General features: G+C 46.5%; 1 protein-coding gene across 1 annotated transcript in view; it reads right to left on the minus strand.

The window, feature by feature from the left end:
* LOC108936707 (lipopolysaccharide-responsive and beige-like anchor protein) overlaps window positions 1–18218 on the minus strand; it is a 141267-nt gene that overhangs the window by 11545 nt on the left and 111504 nt on the right. The window contains exons 47-52 of the mRNA XM_029250163.1: window positions 16160–16312; window positions 8705–8872; window positions 5724–5813; window positions 2504–2681; window positions 2096–2161; window positions 944–1099 (exon numbers count right to left, since the gene is read on the minus strand). Coding sequence (XP_029105996.1) covers window positions 944–1099; window positions 2096–2161; window positions 2504–2681; window positions 5724–5813; window positions 8705–8872; window positions 16160–16312 — 811 coding nt within the window. The remainder of the gene's footprint in view (window positions 1–943; window positions 1100–2095; window positions 2162–2503; window positions 2682–5723; window positions 5814–8704; window positions 8873–16159; window positions 16313–18218) is intronic.

Here is an 18218-nt window from a genome sequence, read left to right on the forward strand (position 1 = left end):
TTACATACTGTACTATGGTGCACAAATTTTAAGACACTACAAACATTTTATATACAATAGAAACCAAACTTTGCAATTTGTTTAAACTGCTCAGCATTTACTGTATTATATATCGCTACCTATAAATACACACTATATTACACCCGAAAGAAATCAAAATCAAGGCCCATATAATAGTTAAAAATAATGTGAACTCTGTCCTAATGTTGGAGGAACCATAATTTAGACTCTGCAAACCTATAAAACTGCAGTTCAAACTATTTTTACATACCCCTTAATGCAAAAATGGAGAATTTCCAAACAATAAACTTAGCAGCCAACAGCCTGCACTCACAAAATAATGAAATGGTTTTCAACATTTCATTAAAAAATTCTTTTAGAAAAGTGCAAAAAAGGAAAAGGTATCTTGAATTATGGGTATATGTAAATGTTAAGTAAGTTAGTTCTGACCATGAAAGGAAATATTTGCTACATAACAGAAGTGCCAGTGCAAAGCCCACGATGATGCCGTTTTACACCTTTTATACAGTACTTATCCATTGACGGCTGGCTTACGTTACTGGGAACCTGTCACAGCGACAGTGACAGTATCTGTCATACAGCTGGTGCGTGCGCGTGTGTGTGTGTGTGCGTGAGAGAGAGAGAGAGAGAGAGAGAGAGAGAGAGAGAGAGAGCACAGACTGACAGTAAAAGAGTTTTCATTAAGACTGAGAACAAACTGTACGATCAGTCGAGCTGAAGATAGAAAAATAACTACAGACACGCTTAGGCGGGAAGTACAGCAGAGACGGTGGATGAAGATTTATCATTTTGGAATGATGATATCTGTAGTACATAACCAGAAGGCCATATTCATAGATTCTGAGGAGAACCTGCCGGAGAACCCAGAGCACGTCGCACGCTCTGTTAGGATGTGTACAGATGACGTAGCGGTGCTGAGCACCTGAGTCGACGGCGTACACGCGGAAACTGTCGTCCCAGAAACCGCAGGCCAGGAGGAAGCGGTGGTCGGCGGTGACGACGAAGCACTGGGTGTGCATCTGGACGCTCTGGTCCAGCAGGTCTGTGATCTGCCTGCGGGGGGTCCCTGTGTGGCTGGCTGTGGAAGGGGGAGAGAGGGAGAGGAGTCCAGAGCTGCACCTCTTGACAGCCTTAATGTTCTAATGTTCTTTACTGGCCTATCATTTCTCACAACCATGTGAAAAAACCAGGGCCAGCAGGTGGCGTAGTGGTTAGAGCCACCACCTTTTGAACTTGAAGGAACTAGGCTTGAATTCCACCACCTGCTGTAGTACTCTTAATTAAGGTACTTACCCTGACCTAATACAGCAAAAATTACCCAGCTGTATAAATGGATAAACAATTCTTAAGTAGCTTAGAGTACAAATCTACCAATGCAAAGGCATCTTGGAGAACGAGAACAGCTAAATTAAAAACACACACACACACACACATTTTCAGAACCGCTTGTCCCATACGGGGTCGCGGGGAACCGGAGCCTAACCCGGCAACACAGGGCATAAGGCCGAAGGGGGAGGGGACACACCCAGGACGGGACGCCAGTCCGCCGCAAGGCACCCAAAGCGGGACTCGAACCCCAGACCCACTGGAGAGCAGGACTGTGGTCCAACCCACTGCGCCCCCCTAATTGACATCAGCAATTTTATTTAATGAAATTCAAATGATCATTTCATACATTAATTTAAAAAGTGAGGAATATTCATTCAGTCTGAAACTGGCTCTTTTCTCGCAACACAGCTCAACAAACAGCCACTAAAAGCCCAGAGTGACACTGCTCTGAATGGTCCTCACCTGCTGGACAAGGGTATCGTGGAAGTGCAGAAGTGTCGAAGACACACCCAGTGTGTCTTCCATTGCACATTATTACAACATTCATACTGATCCCGGCTGACACACGTCCCACCCCTGCTCATATTAATGCAGCGTGGGGGGGGGGGGGGGGGGGGGTTGATGGAATGCCCCCATTTCCTCAGCTCATTGCCTCCTAATTTGCATGCAAATGGTTTATGAAGGCGACGGTGTCCAGCGGGGGAGGGGGTATGGCCGACGACAAGGGTCCACACAAGTGACGCACCTATCAGAGGGTCCATTTCTACAGGCAGCTGGTACTGCTGCTCCGGGACCGATGAGCCCTGGTGGACTGAGAGACAGAGACAAACAGTATTAATACCGCAGTCGGCAGCTCTCTGCCGAGCCAATCTGTCGTCATTACGGGTGTAAGGGAGCTGCTCGCTGTACATTTTTCACCGAAATGGCCATATGCTCTTTTGTCATTCAACATAATTCTCTTCAGTTGCATGTTCTTCTAAAGCGATTTGATTAAAAATGCAAGCTTCACTTATGCCAGATGAAATTTTGTATTATATCATTCAACATGAAAATGGGTGCAATATTTTATCATGCCAGGAACGCAGTGAACAATAAAAAGAAACACAGTATGCTGATGGGAAGTGTTTCTTGCCGGCCCTGCCCACACACTCACCCGCCAGGCCGTGCCACTTGTTGACAGCGAAGAGTCGGCTGGCGGTGACGGTGATGACGGCGGCCCCGCTCGGCCCCGGCTGCGTGCTCGCCGCCACGTGCACCACCGGGGAGTTGGATGGGAACTTGAGCACCATGAGGACGTCCTGCTGCGGGTGCTCGAGGAACTCCAACGGCGTCTGCAGCGGAAACGCAGCGCGACGGAGAGCGTTGCAGATTTTGTGTCGTTTCTTGTAATGTGGAGGAAGTTCTTGTTTGACCTCAGAACCAGAGTAGTCTGTTTTTCTTGGGGCGCTTGGAAGTACGCACTATGTTAGATAAGGTAGCAGCGAGTGCAAGCGAAGGTAGTGAGGAGCTGTCTGTTTAAAAGTAGAGCAAACGTTTTGAAGCTCACATAAACACGTGCTTATTGACACGTTGCCACAGGGAGGGCGACAGGAGGAGACTGGTTTGATGAGGAGAGGAAGAAAAAGGAGAAGCGGCACCCTCTTGGAAAACGGTTTGTAGAGCATGACACACGTCAGCTTCAGAACACAAAACATTTACAGTTATTCATTCAGCAGATGCTTTTCTCCATAGCAACATACAGCTCAGAGTAAACAAAGAGCTCCGCAAAGTGGTAGGAAATGCAGACGTGATCGTGAAAAATGGTGTGATGCAACTTTATGGGCAGTGAGAAAATCAGGACAGAAGTGTTGTACTGATGTATGAATGAGTGACCCAGTGTAAGTAGTGCATCTAGCAGTATAAGTCACCTTGGTGAATAAGGTGTGTGGGCTCCATAACACTACTTAAAGTTCATTGGAAGTCGCTTTGGAGAAAAGCGTCTGCTAAATAAATAAATGTAAGTGGCACTGAAATGATGTGTTTGAGACCCCTGTTGAATGTTGAAAGGGATTCAGCAGCTCTGAGGGACAGACGGAACTTATTCCACCACACTGGGGTCAAAACTTAGAACCTTCAGTCTTTTGACTTTCAGACAACAGGGTCTGTATTTTTGCATACATATTTTCAAAAAACCACAACACTAAGCGTGTTTCTGTTCTCCCATGACTTACCACGTTCTCTCGGCTTCCTGGTAGCATTCACACGCAGCCCCGGTGCTACTGAAAAGCTGCTCAGTGTGCCACGGCAACCCCACGACCCAGGTTCTCACCCATGTGGCTTCATACGAACAGGACAGGAAGTAATTAACATTCCCCAGTGTTGATGGAAAGGCGGGACTTCGTCCAACTCTGACACGAGTGACCGTAATTACACATAATCAGGTAAAGAGTGCAGAAGGCAGATGGGCTCGACTGCCCCCATAGTTCACCGAACCATCATGAAACACACAACCTACTGTTGCTCTGCGTAAACCTGTACGCGCGGTCACCACACCGACGACACCAGCCACAACCGCGAAGTGGGGCTTTCATGGGTGTTATTCACCTCATTCTAAACAAGAGTGATATGAGCACCAAGAACAAGACACATTGCTGAAAATAAATATCACAATCCAGCTATCTGAGCAAGTAGGACATGCTAAATGTAACTGTGAAGTTAATTTGCAGAACTGTGTGCTAAGAAACTGAAGGAAAAGTCTGAGGATGTGAGACTGATGTGTCACGATGCGGCGATCGCTGCAGAGCCCAAGTGAAACGAGCGCCGCTCTCTTACATGCACACAAAGGCAGATGGTGGAAACAGGCTGCGGCGACGAGGGAAACGACACACAAAGTGGGTCTGTGCGAAAACACGACAATGGCCACAACAGTGTTTTTTTTTTTTTTTTAATGTGGCGCGGTTTATTTTATATTACGCACCCCCAGGTTGTCAGAAACACTCATCTTAGCAGCAGGATTGGGCTGCTCTCATGTCATTAACAAGCGTGTGCTGTGCCTCATGAACAAGGCGTGTGCGTGCAGCCCTGCGTTCCATTACTACGATGAGCAAATTACACCATTCATGTGATATGAGTCGTAGCCGTTCCCAAAGCGCGCCGCAGTATCATGGTGGCCAAGGCAATAGACGGGTATAAATATGGTAACGGCTGCTCTTTGTGGGCCCATTAGACCACGGGTGGATCAGTTTGCTGACTACGTGCCATCAGGCCACTTAAACGATCCCAGATGTTGCCTCAGTCACTTCAGTAAGCGCAGTCACAGTGGAAATAGCCTCGGCAAAGCGCATTTCCAGTGACACCCACGTTCACCTTTAATAACTTCCACTCGTCCATAAAGAGCTCTGATGCTGCTGTTCTGCAGCTGCACTCATATCTCACTGTCGTAGCAGCAGGACCAATCTGTGCTTTATGTCAGAGGCACATGGAGGCAAATCCCTGCGTCTGACAGGTCAGCAGCCCTTCCAGCATGAGGTCATCGCAGTGCGTCGGGTGGATGGCGGAGGGACAGAGGACGAGCGAGAAAGGAAAGAGAGAGACAGCGGGAGGGGGAGGGATACAGCGAGCGAGAGAGAGGCAGACGGAGGCGGGGGGGCATCTGCTTCTAGTTTGCAGGGTTGGAAAGGGCCATGAGTGTCAGAATCAGGAGTCCCACCTCCCAGAACCGGAGAGGAGACACAATCAACCCAAAGATGTACAGTATCTGAGAGCTTTGCGTCGCAGTGCAAGCCCCAGCCCTCAGTGTCTCGTTTCCATCGATCCACTTCTCAAAAGCTGTTTCTTGAACAAAGTTCAGCCCCTTGAATGATTCTGAATTCATTATCCTGGCTGGTGTTCCACCCTTTGTCTCTGGGATAGGCTCCTGACCACCATGAGCCCGTGCTGGACAGCTCTTAGTGATAATGGATGTATGGACACACTAGCTGTCTGTATTCCTATCAGCCTCACTCACTGGCTACTGCACTACATCACTGCACTGACTTTTATTGCACTGCATTTTGTACACTGCACATGTTACTCCATCGTGAAAGTGTCAAAGGTGCACACTATTTGTTTTACTACGGTAATATTCCTGTTTCTATTGACAGCATTTCACTGGTAAATAAAACCCTGCCACAGGTTCCAGAAAAGAAACTGCTATGATTTCAAAGCCTTTATAAGCATTCATCACAATTATTAATTGTGCTGGTCCATTCAGCGAGTTCCCACGAAGTCGAGTGGCTCTGAGCCTCAAGGACACACTTTCACCGTCGGCGTGGCGTCTCCGCCCGGAGGCCCCCTGCAGAGCAGCCATGCAAAGGACCGGGGATAACCGTGACGTGTGGGGAACCGTGACTCACCCTCTGAGTGGCGGGGCTCCTTGCCGGATGGGGATCCTGCAGCAGCTGGCAGGGCGTCTGTCCAAAGCTCCGGATCTGGGCCTCCACCGCCTGCAGAGACGCAGCGTCGAGACGGTCTTTAGGGGGCACAAGGCCACGCACGCCTTGCGGAACTGCTGCAAGTCAGCTCTGAACCACACATGTGCGTGCGAAGGAGAGACCGCAAGGTCCTGCGTGCATGTCTGTGTGCGAATGTGTTCCCGCTTGATGACGCAGCAGTGACTGGCACGGGCCCTGCATGTAAGGTCATGGAGGAGGACAGTAAATGGTATTTAAGAGCTCATCTGGCCAACGTGTGACACTAAACAGACATGGTCGGCCTGCCAAACTCGCAGACCCACGCCTGGTTGTGTCCACAACTCCCTGCCAGCACTTGCTCCGGCTCTTGTCACGGACTGTGGGAGAGCACGCTAATGTCTAACAGGCACACAGCTCTGCACGGGCTGAACACGGGAACACTCTCTGCAATGATCGACCACAGAAAGTCAACTCGGTGTCAATGAACATCGGCTTCTGTTTTTTTTACTCTGAGGACACCTGTGCATATTGTACATACTGTGGGACTGATGGAAACACGGCGATGACCTGCTCACTGCTCACAAGTTCACTGTTCACTCACGAACACAGCCAGGACTGGAAGTCTGCTCATAACTCAACTTGTTCATAACTCGAAAGTGCTTTTTTAATGATTTGCGTTCCGCAAAAAGGCCAGAGAAAGCTGTAATAAACTTTTTTAAATTCACCAACATTTCTTTCCATTCTATCCATATAAAAGACCACTTGTCCAGTACAGTGTCCGGAGCCTCTCCTGGGAACAGGGTGCTAGACAGGACATACCCCAATGTGACTTTCATTATTTTTGTTATTACAAAATGATCACACTTATTATTTATTTCATTACCTAGCTACACAATTTAAAATTAATTTCAAATGACTGAATATTTAGATGTGTCACCTCCACTCGCTCCCGTTCAGTGTTGAAAAACGCGTGCAGCGCTCCTCATCTAGTTACTGAATAGCTTAGTATGAAACACCACACAGAAGCCTTAGACAGTGTAGGAGTGACTTGAATGAAGGCGGCCCTTCACCTTTGTTATGCTCCTACACCTTTGGAGTGTGTTTTGGTACCAAGTGGAAACACTGGTCACTTTCGCTCCTCAACAGACTGGAATTTTAGGCAAGTGAACAGAATAAAATGTAATTAAAAGTAAATAAACCGGATGATGTTTGTATCTTTGAAAATTCGTAACTCGAACGTTCGTAACCTGACCTACTGATGCAATGGTCCGAAAACGCAGTTTGTACCAATGCATAACCCAACATAACCAGAAAACAGAAGTTTGGTAAAGTCATATCATATTCATGTACATATTCGTGTCCTAAAGGACTTACTGTTTTACAGATGTGGACAGCAGGCTACTATACTGGAGCACTTCTGGTTCATTACATTGCTCAACGGTCCTGCAGCAGGGTCCACAGCGGGACCTGGATTGGCGAAATTCACATTTCACGTCCATTTCCTTTACCGGTACCGTGGCAATACATATCTTCTTACTCGTACTGCTGCACATCAAAGCCGTCCAACCCAAGCACTCTCAGTACTATAAATAGCGGTATTATTATTTCAAAGTGTTTCGTTTATTTATCCAATGAAAGGTTCAGAAGCAGAGCCCTCCCTCCCACATATGGAAGGGGAGCTCATGCGGGGTGCTGTGTTCTGGGACCGCAGGGCTCACGTTTCTTTGGTGTGAGCCTGTCGCAAAAATAACTCTCATTAGGGCTACATCTGTGGACAGGAAGCAATCACGTCTGTGCAAACACGTCTGTGCTTACCAGTGGGGCCTCACGCCTGGACCAAACACGGGTCACTAGCTTGCCCAAGTCACTGAGCCAGCACGCACCCGTCACGTGAGACTCTGCCACACAGACACACACAGGCTGCGCAGGGAGTCGGCCGCTGCTTACGAGTAGGTGCACCGTCGAACCTGTCCTCCTACCGACCGCAGATCCCAGCGGGGAACTCGTGTGCCCTCACTTCACATCTAACACGTGACTGGTACAGCATATTATAAATGCCACGCAGGCGTCGAGTGTGACACTGACCCCACAACAAGCCCTGTCTCTCGGTGCTTGTCCACTGCTGTCAATGATGAAACTGTGAATTCATCCCTCTGGAGCACTGAGGCTGTTCCTGCGCTCCTCTGTGTATTAAAGTAACATGCTAACGGCCAACATTCCTACACGATTCAAGCATGATTCGCTTTGCACTTCGGCATCCCACGCCAAGCGGTCCATCCATGAGGTCATTAGGTGAGGGAGACTGTGAGTCAGCGGTTCGCCATGAAGTAGCGTAGAACCGAGCGCTTGGGACCAAGGGTCTGTCCTGCAGGACACACGTCGGGATCAGGTGCTTAGATGACGTACGAGACAAACATGTGGCCAATAACCTTCTTGTATTTACTACTCCAAATTAGGTAAATTGAAGCATCTGAATGGTTGGCATCAGAGAGAGAAATTAATGAGATTAATGAGAGGTGCAGGGAACACAGACACAGCCAAGGTTCGGTAGGGTGAGAAAGAGCGCGGACACAGCCTGCTCGACAGACAGCTCAACGATGAACAGCATGTGGACAAGCTTTTTTTTGACTGTGGTACCCTTTAACTGCTGTTGAGTGTAAATTTCTGAGTGAGAGGATGTGAAAAGCCACAAAATCAGCTGCGTAAAGTGTGCACACATGACAGGTTTCTCACTCATCACCATAGTAAGCCATTCTGTTAAACTTCACACCAGTGTGTTGTGTGGTTGAGTTTGTGGGTGACACCGATGCAGAGTTTTGTGCTCACTTGAAATGGACACACATGACACGTGTACAGAGACAGACACGCAGAGTTTGTACAGAACGTTAAAGCGAAGACAGCAGAGTGGCTAGGGGGTCGCTCGCCTCTCTGAGCTTGGGGTCACCGATGGATCCGAGGTCCACTGCACCCTCATACGTCAGGTAGTAGAAGACATTGAGGGCCTTGACGGCCTCAGGACCCTGCTGCCTATAGCCAAAGATGAGGTCGATCCAGAGGTGCAGCTGGCTGGACACTATCTCGCTCTCCAGCGCCTGAAAAGGGAAACGAGCAGCAAAGTTGTAAAAGTGCGGACTCCAAAGTCATAGTCAAGTTAGAGGCAAACAAAACAGTGGCAAACTCAGCAGAATCATGAACTCCAATTGTACATTTCGTGTTTTTACAGTTATGCATGGGAAAGAACTACAATTATCACCCTGTTAAATTCCAGTGTTCATTTTACAGGGAAATAAAGATACGTTTCTAAGAGCAGGACAGCCAGGAGTGAACGATGATGGCAAAATTCAGAAAGACCTGAACTAATGTTGCTACAGTACAGTGCTGATCTTTTAAAGGTGCTTCAAAGCATACATTTAAAATGCATTAAACACATTTAAAACATACTTTTATGATATTGAAGGAACGCATGAAAGACGACAACCAACTTCCGAGCCTTCAGACATCTTTCTATGGAGTTTCTGAATTAACAAAGGGGCAGGTAGCAGGGCAGCACGGGGCACAGTGGTTAGAGCCACTGTCTCGAACTCAGAGGACAAGGGTTCGGATCCCATCTCCTGCTGTAGCCCACCTGATCAAAGTACTGAGTCTAAACTGATAGAGCAAAAATTACCCTGCGATATAAACGAGCAAATCACTGCAAAGTATCAGGTAAATCAATAAGTAGTGTGTTTTTAGTGCCATAACACTGGCACCAGACACTGTCCCCTTGCTACAATCACCGACGGGGGAGAGCAGCACTTGTGTGTGCCCACAAATGAACAAATAGTGTTATTTGCACAAGTGTGCTCACACAAAGGGCCTAAATGTGCTGAAATTAAAGCTGGGACCTAATTGTCATTGCTGCCTCTTGTCACATTAATGAATGACAAACATTACAGCATACACTTAAATGGCAATTTATATCATTTTAAATGTTTACTTCTGCAATGCTCCATCACTCACTTAAATGTGACTTTCTGACAGCTAATTTTAGTTCATTTTCCCGAGTCACTTAATTAGAACTTTCAATCAGGGAGCGCCGGATCGCGCACGTCTGGCGTCCGACATGACATTTTCCCTTTGACGAGACACCGGCGGTAAATTGCCAAAGCTCCCTTTAAATGAGTTTATAGGACGAAAAGCAATATCAATAAAGCCACAGACCCTGAGCACAAAGCCCAGGAGATGGAGTCTTCAGAGAGGCCCACTATTTAATAACGAAAATGGAGAGCTCCATTAACAAACTGTCCTGCGCACGGCCGCCTAGTCTACACTGCTGATTAATGAATAAAAAAATTCAGTTTGCCAAAAAAATATACACATATATGTCTGTGTATACATAACGACACACACAGGGCAGCAGATAGCGTAAGAGAGCGTTACAGCCTTTGGGCTCAAAAGACCTGGGTTTGAGTCACACCTCCTATTGTAGTTGCCTTGATTAAGGTACATAACCTGAATTGGTACAGTAAAAATTACCCTGCTGGATAAATGGGTAAATCAGCGCAAGTACATGAACACTAAGTTATGCTGGAGAAAAGCATCAGCTAAATGAATAAATGTAGATATAACAGCTGAACCCATTTTGATAACCAAAGCAAAATCAGAAAGCATAAATTAAAATGATAACAGTGACGGGGGAAGCTGATAGTGTAGTAGTTAGAGCTGCTGCCTTTGGACCCAAAGGTCACAGGTTCACATCTCACCTCTAGCTGTAGTACCCTTGAGCAATTTAATTACCCTAAATTTCTCAGCTGTATAAATGGGCAAGTAACTGTAAGTAGCTTAACACTGAATGTTGCTCTGGAGAAGAGCGTGAACTAAATGAATAAATGTAATATTAATATAATGCAAAATACAGCATAAGGCACAGCAAACCAAATGAAGCACACCTCCTGACAAAAGTGAAATGCGGTAGGTATATTCTGCATGAAGCTCACAATGCCAGCAAGCGAGATGCAAAGTGCCCTTTTCCTGTGATTAATGCCCCTGTTCATCAGAAGCTCTTTTAATCTCATTTGGACGACATCAGCCCGGCGAGCCCCCCCACCCCAGGGTGCCAATCCGCTGTCGGCGGTGCACCGGTCTAAAGCGGCAGGGCCCGATTCCCGGCGGGACGGCTTCATTATGCAGCAGGGCCGACCTTCGCCAGGGCCGTGCTCTGCTGTTCGGAGGCAGCGCCAAGTGTGACAAGCAGGAACGCGCAGGCCACTCCGCGTGTCAGTCAGAACGCCGCCGCCGCCATTGTGCTCGTCTTGTGGGAGCTGCTTCCACGTTAATCACAATTCGTAGCGCGGTGACCCCTCTCTCCACTGAGGGGCCTGAACCAATGTTTCGCTGCGCCGAGCCCTGAGGGACACGGCCCCCATCTGCAATTCTAAAGCGGGACACACTTTGTGTCTGACCCCTGGGGGGTCGGGGTGTCTTTCACAGCAGCCAATCAGCTGAATGACAGCAGCGCACACCGGGAGTGGAGCTGTCACTGCTGTGAGGCGTGTGCCACGGGCACACCTTCTTATTGAACCCACAGATCAATTTCACCACTAATCGCCTTATGTGAACAAAAGAACATCCAAATGATCCCTGTAACAAAAAAAAGCCCATCAATAAACACAGTCTCAGAAACGTCTTCAGGTTCTGAAAACAGCCGATCCAAATAGAGGAATCAAACAAAAAGTGACTTTTACACATTCAGACGGGAGTTTGTGCTTTAGGCACAATGAAGCACTTTACCGAAATACACGTGTTTAAATAATAATGTGTGGTTTACACTAATCCCGCATGGAAGGTGGGGACCTTCATCAATCATATGTACTGTTGCATCCTCAAACTTAGGCTTCTTCTCTTAACACATCTCTTTTTTGTGCTAGATACACATTCACTTTAACTTTTAGCTTCTTTACTTCAAATGTGTGAAACGGGGCAGGTTGCAACAAGTAAAGCTATAAAACTTAGTTCTGAACATAGTCAGTTAGTTCTGAACAATAGCTTGTAATGACCATTCCTTCACTCATCCACCCAACCAATATGAATAACTGCTTGTCCAGAGCAGGGTGGCGGTGGTCTGGGGCCTATCCCAGAGACACAGGGCATTCACCAGGGTTACAGCCTTGACGGGACACCACTCCATCACGGGGTAGGCACGCACTCTCCCACACACACGCACACTATGGCCAGTTTAGAGTCCCCAACTGTTAGAACCATATTGACCAAAACAGATGGTAAACTCCCAAAATAAATTATTCAGTCTCCCAAAAGAGTGACCTGACTACACACTGGAGCAGCACACTTAAATTGAAACAACAAGTGTTTTTGTGCGACATTATTTTTTCAATCATTGTTACTGTCTGATACTACTTCAATACTTATGTGTGTGTGTGTGTGTGTGTGGGAGTGGGAGTGAAGGGAAGGTCCAGAAGCAGCTTTGCTGTTAGCTGAGACCTGTGTCCATCTGAAGGCGACCAAAGGAGCCGCTCAGTGGAGCTCCAGTCCAAACACAGCTGCACCTGTTGAACATACGTCAACTTCACCTCTGCAGCTGCAGCAAATCGGCAACTTTCCCTCTAGTTTCAGTAAAAAAAACCAATCAAATCAACATAATCACACCATAAACACCAAAAGAGTGTCCACTGCATTAAAATACATAAAAATACAAAAACTTCCTCATATATAACAGCGGGCTGCAGGTGGCGCAGTGGCTATTGAAAGACCTGGGTTCAAATTCCCCTCCTGCTGCATCTCCCCTGATTAAGGTATTTACACTGAGTGCATAAAGTAAAAATTACTCTGCTGTACAAATGGGTAAAAATATTATACACTTACATTAAAACTTACTGTACAACCCTCACATAGTAAGTTGCCTCTGACAAAGGTGTCAGGTATACAAAAAAAGCTGATACTTTTAAGTGCTTGTAATAAGTGCTTTAACTGAAAAGCATACAATTAGCATATACAACACATATTTAAAAAGAAATAACGGTCACATCATGATCATCTATTCTGCTATTTAAACTACCTCGTAAAGTTCTGAGAGACATCACAAAGACCTCGTTACTCTTGGCCCAAACAGAAAGCCTGTGTAAGTCCAGTGCCTTGGAGTAAATTCTCACTGGGCCCAAGATGCTCCCACTGCGGAGCGACACACATGCTGCAGACTCCTCGGGGAGAGTACCACACCACGGGGCCAGTGTCAGCTGCGCTGCACTAAGGCTTTTCTCAACTGCAACACCATCTCACACCATTACACTACTCAGACTAGGGATCTCATGAAACACACACACACACGTCTTCACTGCACATGGCTGAAGTCCTCCAGGGTGAACGCTACTCACAGGACATGAGCATGAGCACGCACACGTCCGGCAGCTCCTCCAGTGGGACTCTTAGGGTCACAGGAGCGCCTGACCTTTGGCCCCCTGCAGTAGGTGGCCCTTAGAGAGAGTGATGCTGCTTGTATTCAGTGGAGACTTTCCAGCACAGCTGATCAGGAACTCAGATCACCTTTCAGGCTGAGATTAGTGGTGCAAACATGCTGTGCAGGCATTGCATATGAATGCGTATGATTTGAACTCTTAACTGGAAGCACAAATGTTGAGACAGATTATCATACTTTAGACACGTCATGAAAATGTTGGATTCTTTCAAAAAAAGATACAGATGACTTAGTGAACCTGGAGGAAAAAGAAGAGGACAATCAGCCCCCAGCTGGATAGATTCAAGCACAGTTACAAAGGACAAAAGTAGGAGACAGACCTTCCTGGAAGGACTTTGTTTGCTCGGTAAGAGCGCATGTCAACTCAAGGGCAGATGGCAACATCATCATATTTTGAGTCCCGAAGGAATCACCGCTGTTGCTGTTTGGTGGACATCACAAAAATTCAATGTGAACACTGCGATTGACGTGTCAGATCAGTGTTTGGTGACACCCGATTCTCACGTCTTGGTGAAATTACAGCTGGGGGCTGGCGGCATTTGGCGTATCACTGTTCTCTCTGTAAACAGAGGCAGGCAGCTGTCAGACAGAGCCCATGTGGTGCTGCTTTCCTTACAGGTGAGCGGTCATGTGTTCTGGGATTCCTTTCTGTAAATAGTGAGATTATCTAACTGATGTGACCCTGGAAGACCTATAGCTGCCCCTGTGAAATATTCTCCAATAACCAGCCTCCTGGAAACTTTAATGGGCCTTTTCCATCTCCTTGCAGACCAAAGGCATCATACAATGAGCTCATGTGTTCTGGTGCCAAATTGCAGGCAAACAGCAGCACTTGGTCACCTAGAAGCGACAGACATGTAGTTTCTACTAAAAGAATGATGGTGGTTTAATTAGCTGGTAAAGGTCATGTGATGCTTCCTTCATACTTGTCATAGGATGATGCAGGAATATGGAACCAGGACATGATGCAGGAAGAAGCAAAATAAAGGGCAAACGTGCATTGCTTAGGAACTGTCGTTTCTGGTCTTGATCCCTTCAGGGCAGTCTGCCCCTCCTCATGGGTATATGTAAATAGGAAAATTGGTAGTTGTGGAAACTAGATGTTTGTTTACTGTAACTAGGTGTCTGTGTTAGGGAGGCATGATAACCAGGTGCAGTTGTTGCGGTGTGTTGGCACCATGAATGACGGGAGATGTTACTGGCAGGCGTGACGAAGGATGAAACAGCTCACTGGCCCCACACACTTTTTGCTTCAGTTTGGGGTCTGGCTCTCATGATCAATTTCTTATCCAACAACAGAAGGCCAGACGACACACTGTCACGGCAGTTGTCTGTCATTAGGAGATCCCTGATGTCTCAATCACCACCCTTAAATGTCACACGCTGGTCTTTCATGGCTACAGCACAGAACGCAAACGCACAGGCGTATGCCCAAACACACACAAACATATGACTCTCAGAAGATCCTCGGCAAGAGAAAAAAACAAGCCTCGTATGTGACTGTCGCATTTTCAGTCCTACTGACAAAGGTGCTTCTTTGTCCCCTTAAGTGGAGAGCACATCCAAGGACGTTCATGCCTCTAGTCAACATAATACTGGGTACATCTATTAGTGCAGTACACACTAACTCTGAATAAATATCACATTTACCATGGTTTCTGAGAAATGCTTAATTCTACTTAATGCAATTAGAATGATGGGAAGATGGGGAAAAGTATCTGTTTTTCATGCTCTGACTCTGGGCTGTTGTCTTGTGAACCATTGGATGGTAGCGTTCCCCATAACAAAAAGGCTGGTCTTCACACAGGGGAACCCTCCATGAGCTGTAATAGCAGGCTGGCCAGAGCCGGAACCACGGGAAGACGCCAACAGAAACCAGTGCGTGGACACTGCAACCCTGCTGCTCTTTGACATCTTTTACCAAGTGTTCTCCAGTAATGCCTCCACTTAGGCTGCGGAAGCTTCAGAACCACACAGCAAGGAAAGTTCAAAGAAGAGAAAAGTGTGGACATCATTTGGGATCAGCGCAACCACACCGTGGATGGTGGACAGCGGACTTCAGCAGGACTTCACACGGAACCACAGCCAGAGCACGAGAACTTAGCCTTGTCAAACTCTGCTTTCACATGTGCAGTAACTGATGTTCTCATTCCAGGAACAAAAGGTTGAGATGATGATTAACGGTGTGAAGCCGTCCTGATCCACTGTGTTTGAGGCATTTCCACAGCGCTGTGTTTGCCATGTGTGTGCCTTCATGAGTACCACACCATTAATGTCACGATGACCAAATAAAAGAGGGGTTCCTCTCTCAGACACCCCTAACCGGCTGTTACAGCCGACAGCGAAAGGCCCCAAAGACGGACCGCCGCAGTTGCGCGGTGCCGAGGGTCCAGGCGTGCACATGAGGCCTTGCTAGGCCAGTCGTACCCAGCGAACATGATTCATGGGCAACATCAGCACAATCAGCATCTCCATTAGTAGCGGGGAGAAGGTCAGAGATCAGAGGTGAATCCGCTGTGCCGAAACCAAACAAATACCAGAGCTTTACATGGTGCTGCTTTCAAGGGGTTAAGTGCAGGGTGAAGGAATGACCCTCATGTTTGTTTACATTATTCCAGCTTTTCTCCAGCACTGGAAATGATCTGAATCCTGACAACTGGGACATGCGTGACTACATGCGTAATTCTGTAACTGAAGTATTTTACGGATGTTAGAAGAATACTAACAGTTTAACAGCTAAAACTGATTTACAGTTGAGATCCGAACTGTGATGCGTTACTGGTGCCTGCAGTAAGAACACGAGTCTTTTGATAACGCGTCTCATACAAGACGGCCGTAAATCTGTCAGACGGTGAAAGAGCAGCCTGGTATTCCTCCCTGAGGATGTGCCGGTTCACACAGTGAGTCTCACCATCCGGCTGATGCGCACAAATTCTTCTGGGGTGCTGGCCCATGGTGGCAGTTCCACGTCGGACACCACCGTGCCGTCATCCATCACACCCAAGTTGAAGTCGTTGGAGTTGACAAACATCTCTGGGAGGTAGTAAAACTCAGGAATCAGTTCCTGGGTTAAAAACAGGAGTGTCAGGGAGATAGATAAGACACACGTACATACATATGCACATTTAGTTTGCTTTCAGCTGTGTTTTTTAGACATGAAGATTACAAAATATTCTTGTTCCTTGAACTGGCACTCGAGCAACACTGAAAAAAGCTTTTCAGCACAATACGGGATGGTTAAAAAGGTCGCTATATTGAAAAAGTGCCACTGATCGTCTGCTATATTATGATAAATATTAACTGACTGAATAAAATTACTTTGCTCCACAATTTTATTATGTATAATTAGGAGAAAGAAAAAAGGCTAATTTATAATTCATTCACTGATATCAGCAGAAGACATTAGTTTAATCTGCGACACCCTGCCACCACCCTCTATGGGAAAATATTGCACCGCTGTAACGAGTAATTATTCATGAAAATTGCGCTACTTTTCAAATGTCTTTTGTTTTACTTTGCAAAAATGTCAGCCCAAAAAAGCAATCAAAATGCTGGCAGCACACAGCTGTATTTTTCCATTACAGTGATACACAAGCACATAAACAAGAAAGCTGCATGTAGAGATGCATGACTAACAGAGGAATTATACATAATAGAAAAATGATGAAGGAAAAAATGAGATTAGATTAGAAAGAAAGCAAGAGAGGGAAGCGTGTTACTCATATTACTTTTCTAACAAAGCAAACATCATTACCACCGCTGAATTATTAATGATATGTGGACATTTTAGGCTCCCATAGCAACTGATAAACAGAAATAAAGTAAATGCAGCAAAAGCACCAATATATCATCACTGTGAGAGCACTTGCTAAAATAGCCCATGAAGGACTTTTGTCCATGAAGTTATCATTTTACCACAGAAAGGGTACACTGGAGTGCACATTACGTTCTGATCACGTGTGCCAGTGAGATAATGCAGCAGCAGCAGCTCAGAGCCACTAAGGCTCTGTCTGACACACACACTCTCCAAATCACACACACTCTTGGCCAGGAGGTCTGGCTCTCCACCAACCGAGGACCGAACACTTGAACGGCGGGTGCTGGGGACAGACAAGCATGTGCAGGCCAGCCAAACTGTCATCCTCCAGGCCTCTGTTATTATCATCATCATCATCATCATCATCTTATCATCCTCAAAAGGTGCTTACAATATTATGCTACTTACACTGATTTACCTACTTATACTGGTGGATAATTTTTACTTTCTCCATTCATCAGGAGGTGGGATTTGAACCCAGGTTCTATTTCTGCAAGCCACTCCAATCACCATAGTACAGGCAAAGTACACATTTTTGCATGGAGAAAACATTCATATACAGTTATATCTGGAATATCATTATTTTAGCTAATTCCATTTGTCCAGGACTTTCCAAGATGAAATATGATGCTGGAGCAAACAAAAGACTGACCTAGAGTTGAACACAACTGGCATGATCGCTGTAAAAAAAAAAAAAAACTATTACAAAGATGACAAAAAAGAGCAAAGCGAAATCAAAGTTCTGCTCTCTCTTCCTGCTTTCAAAAACATGAAAGCATATTAATGCTCTACTAAAGCATCATAGCAAAACGATATCTTCAGGTTGGCTGAACTGGGACTAGTGTGTTCTCCAGCTGGGTCTAACTGGTAACGGGCCACTTTTCTCCACATCACCCAGAACAGAGCCAAAGCAGAAAGGTGACAGCACAAACAGCAGTAGCAGCAGCAGCAGCAGCAACAACAACAACAAGAACAACAAGCACAGCCACACAATAACATATATCTGAAGTGGGGAAGCTAGTTTTAACGGGAAGGCATCCTCAGATGCGTCACTGCTGTCTGCACTGCGCACAATCACGGGTTCAAGAAACGGTTCATGTGAAGGTTGTGCCCCAGCAGCAGGGGGTTGAGGCGCTGGAATCGAGGTTCATCC

Source organism: Scleropages formosus, chromosome 3 (genome assembly GCF_900964775.1).
Source record: "Scleropages formosus chromosome 3, fSclFor1.1, whole genome shotgun sequence".
In the NCBI taxonomy this organism is placed as follows: Eukaryota; Metazoa; Chordata; class Actinopteri; order Osteoglossiformes; family Osteoglossidae; genus Scleropages; species Scleropages formosus.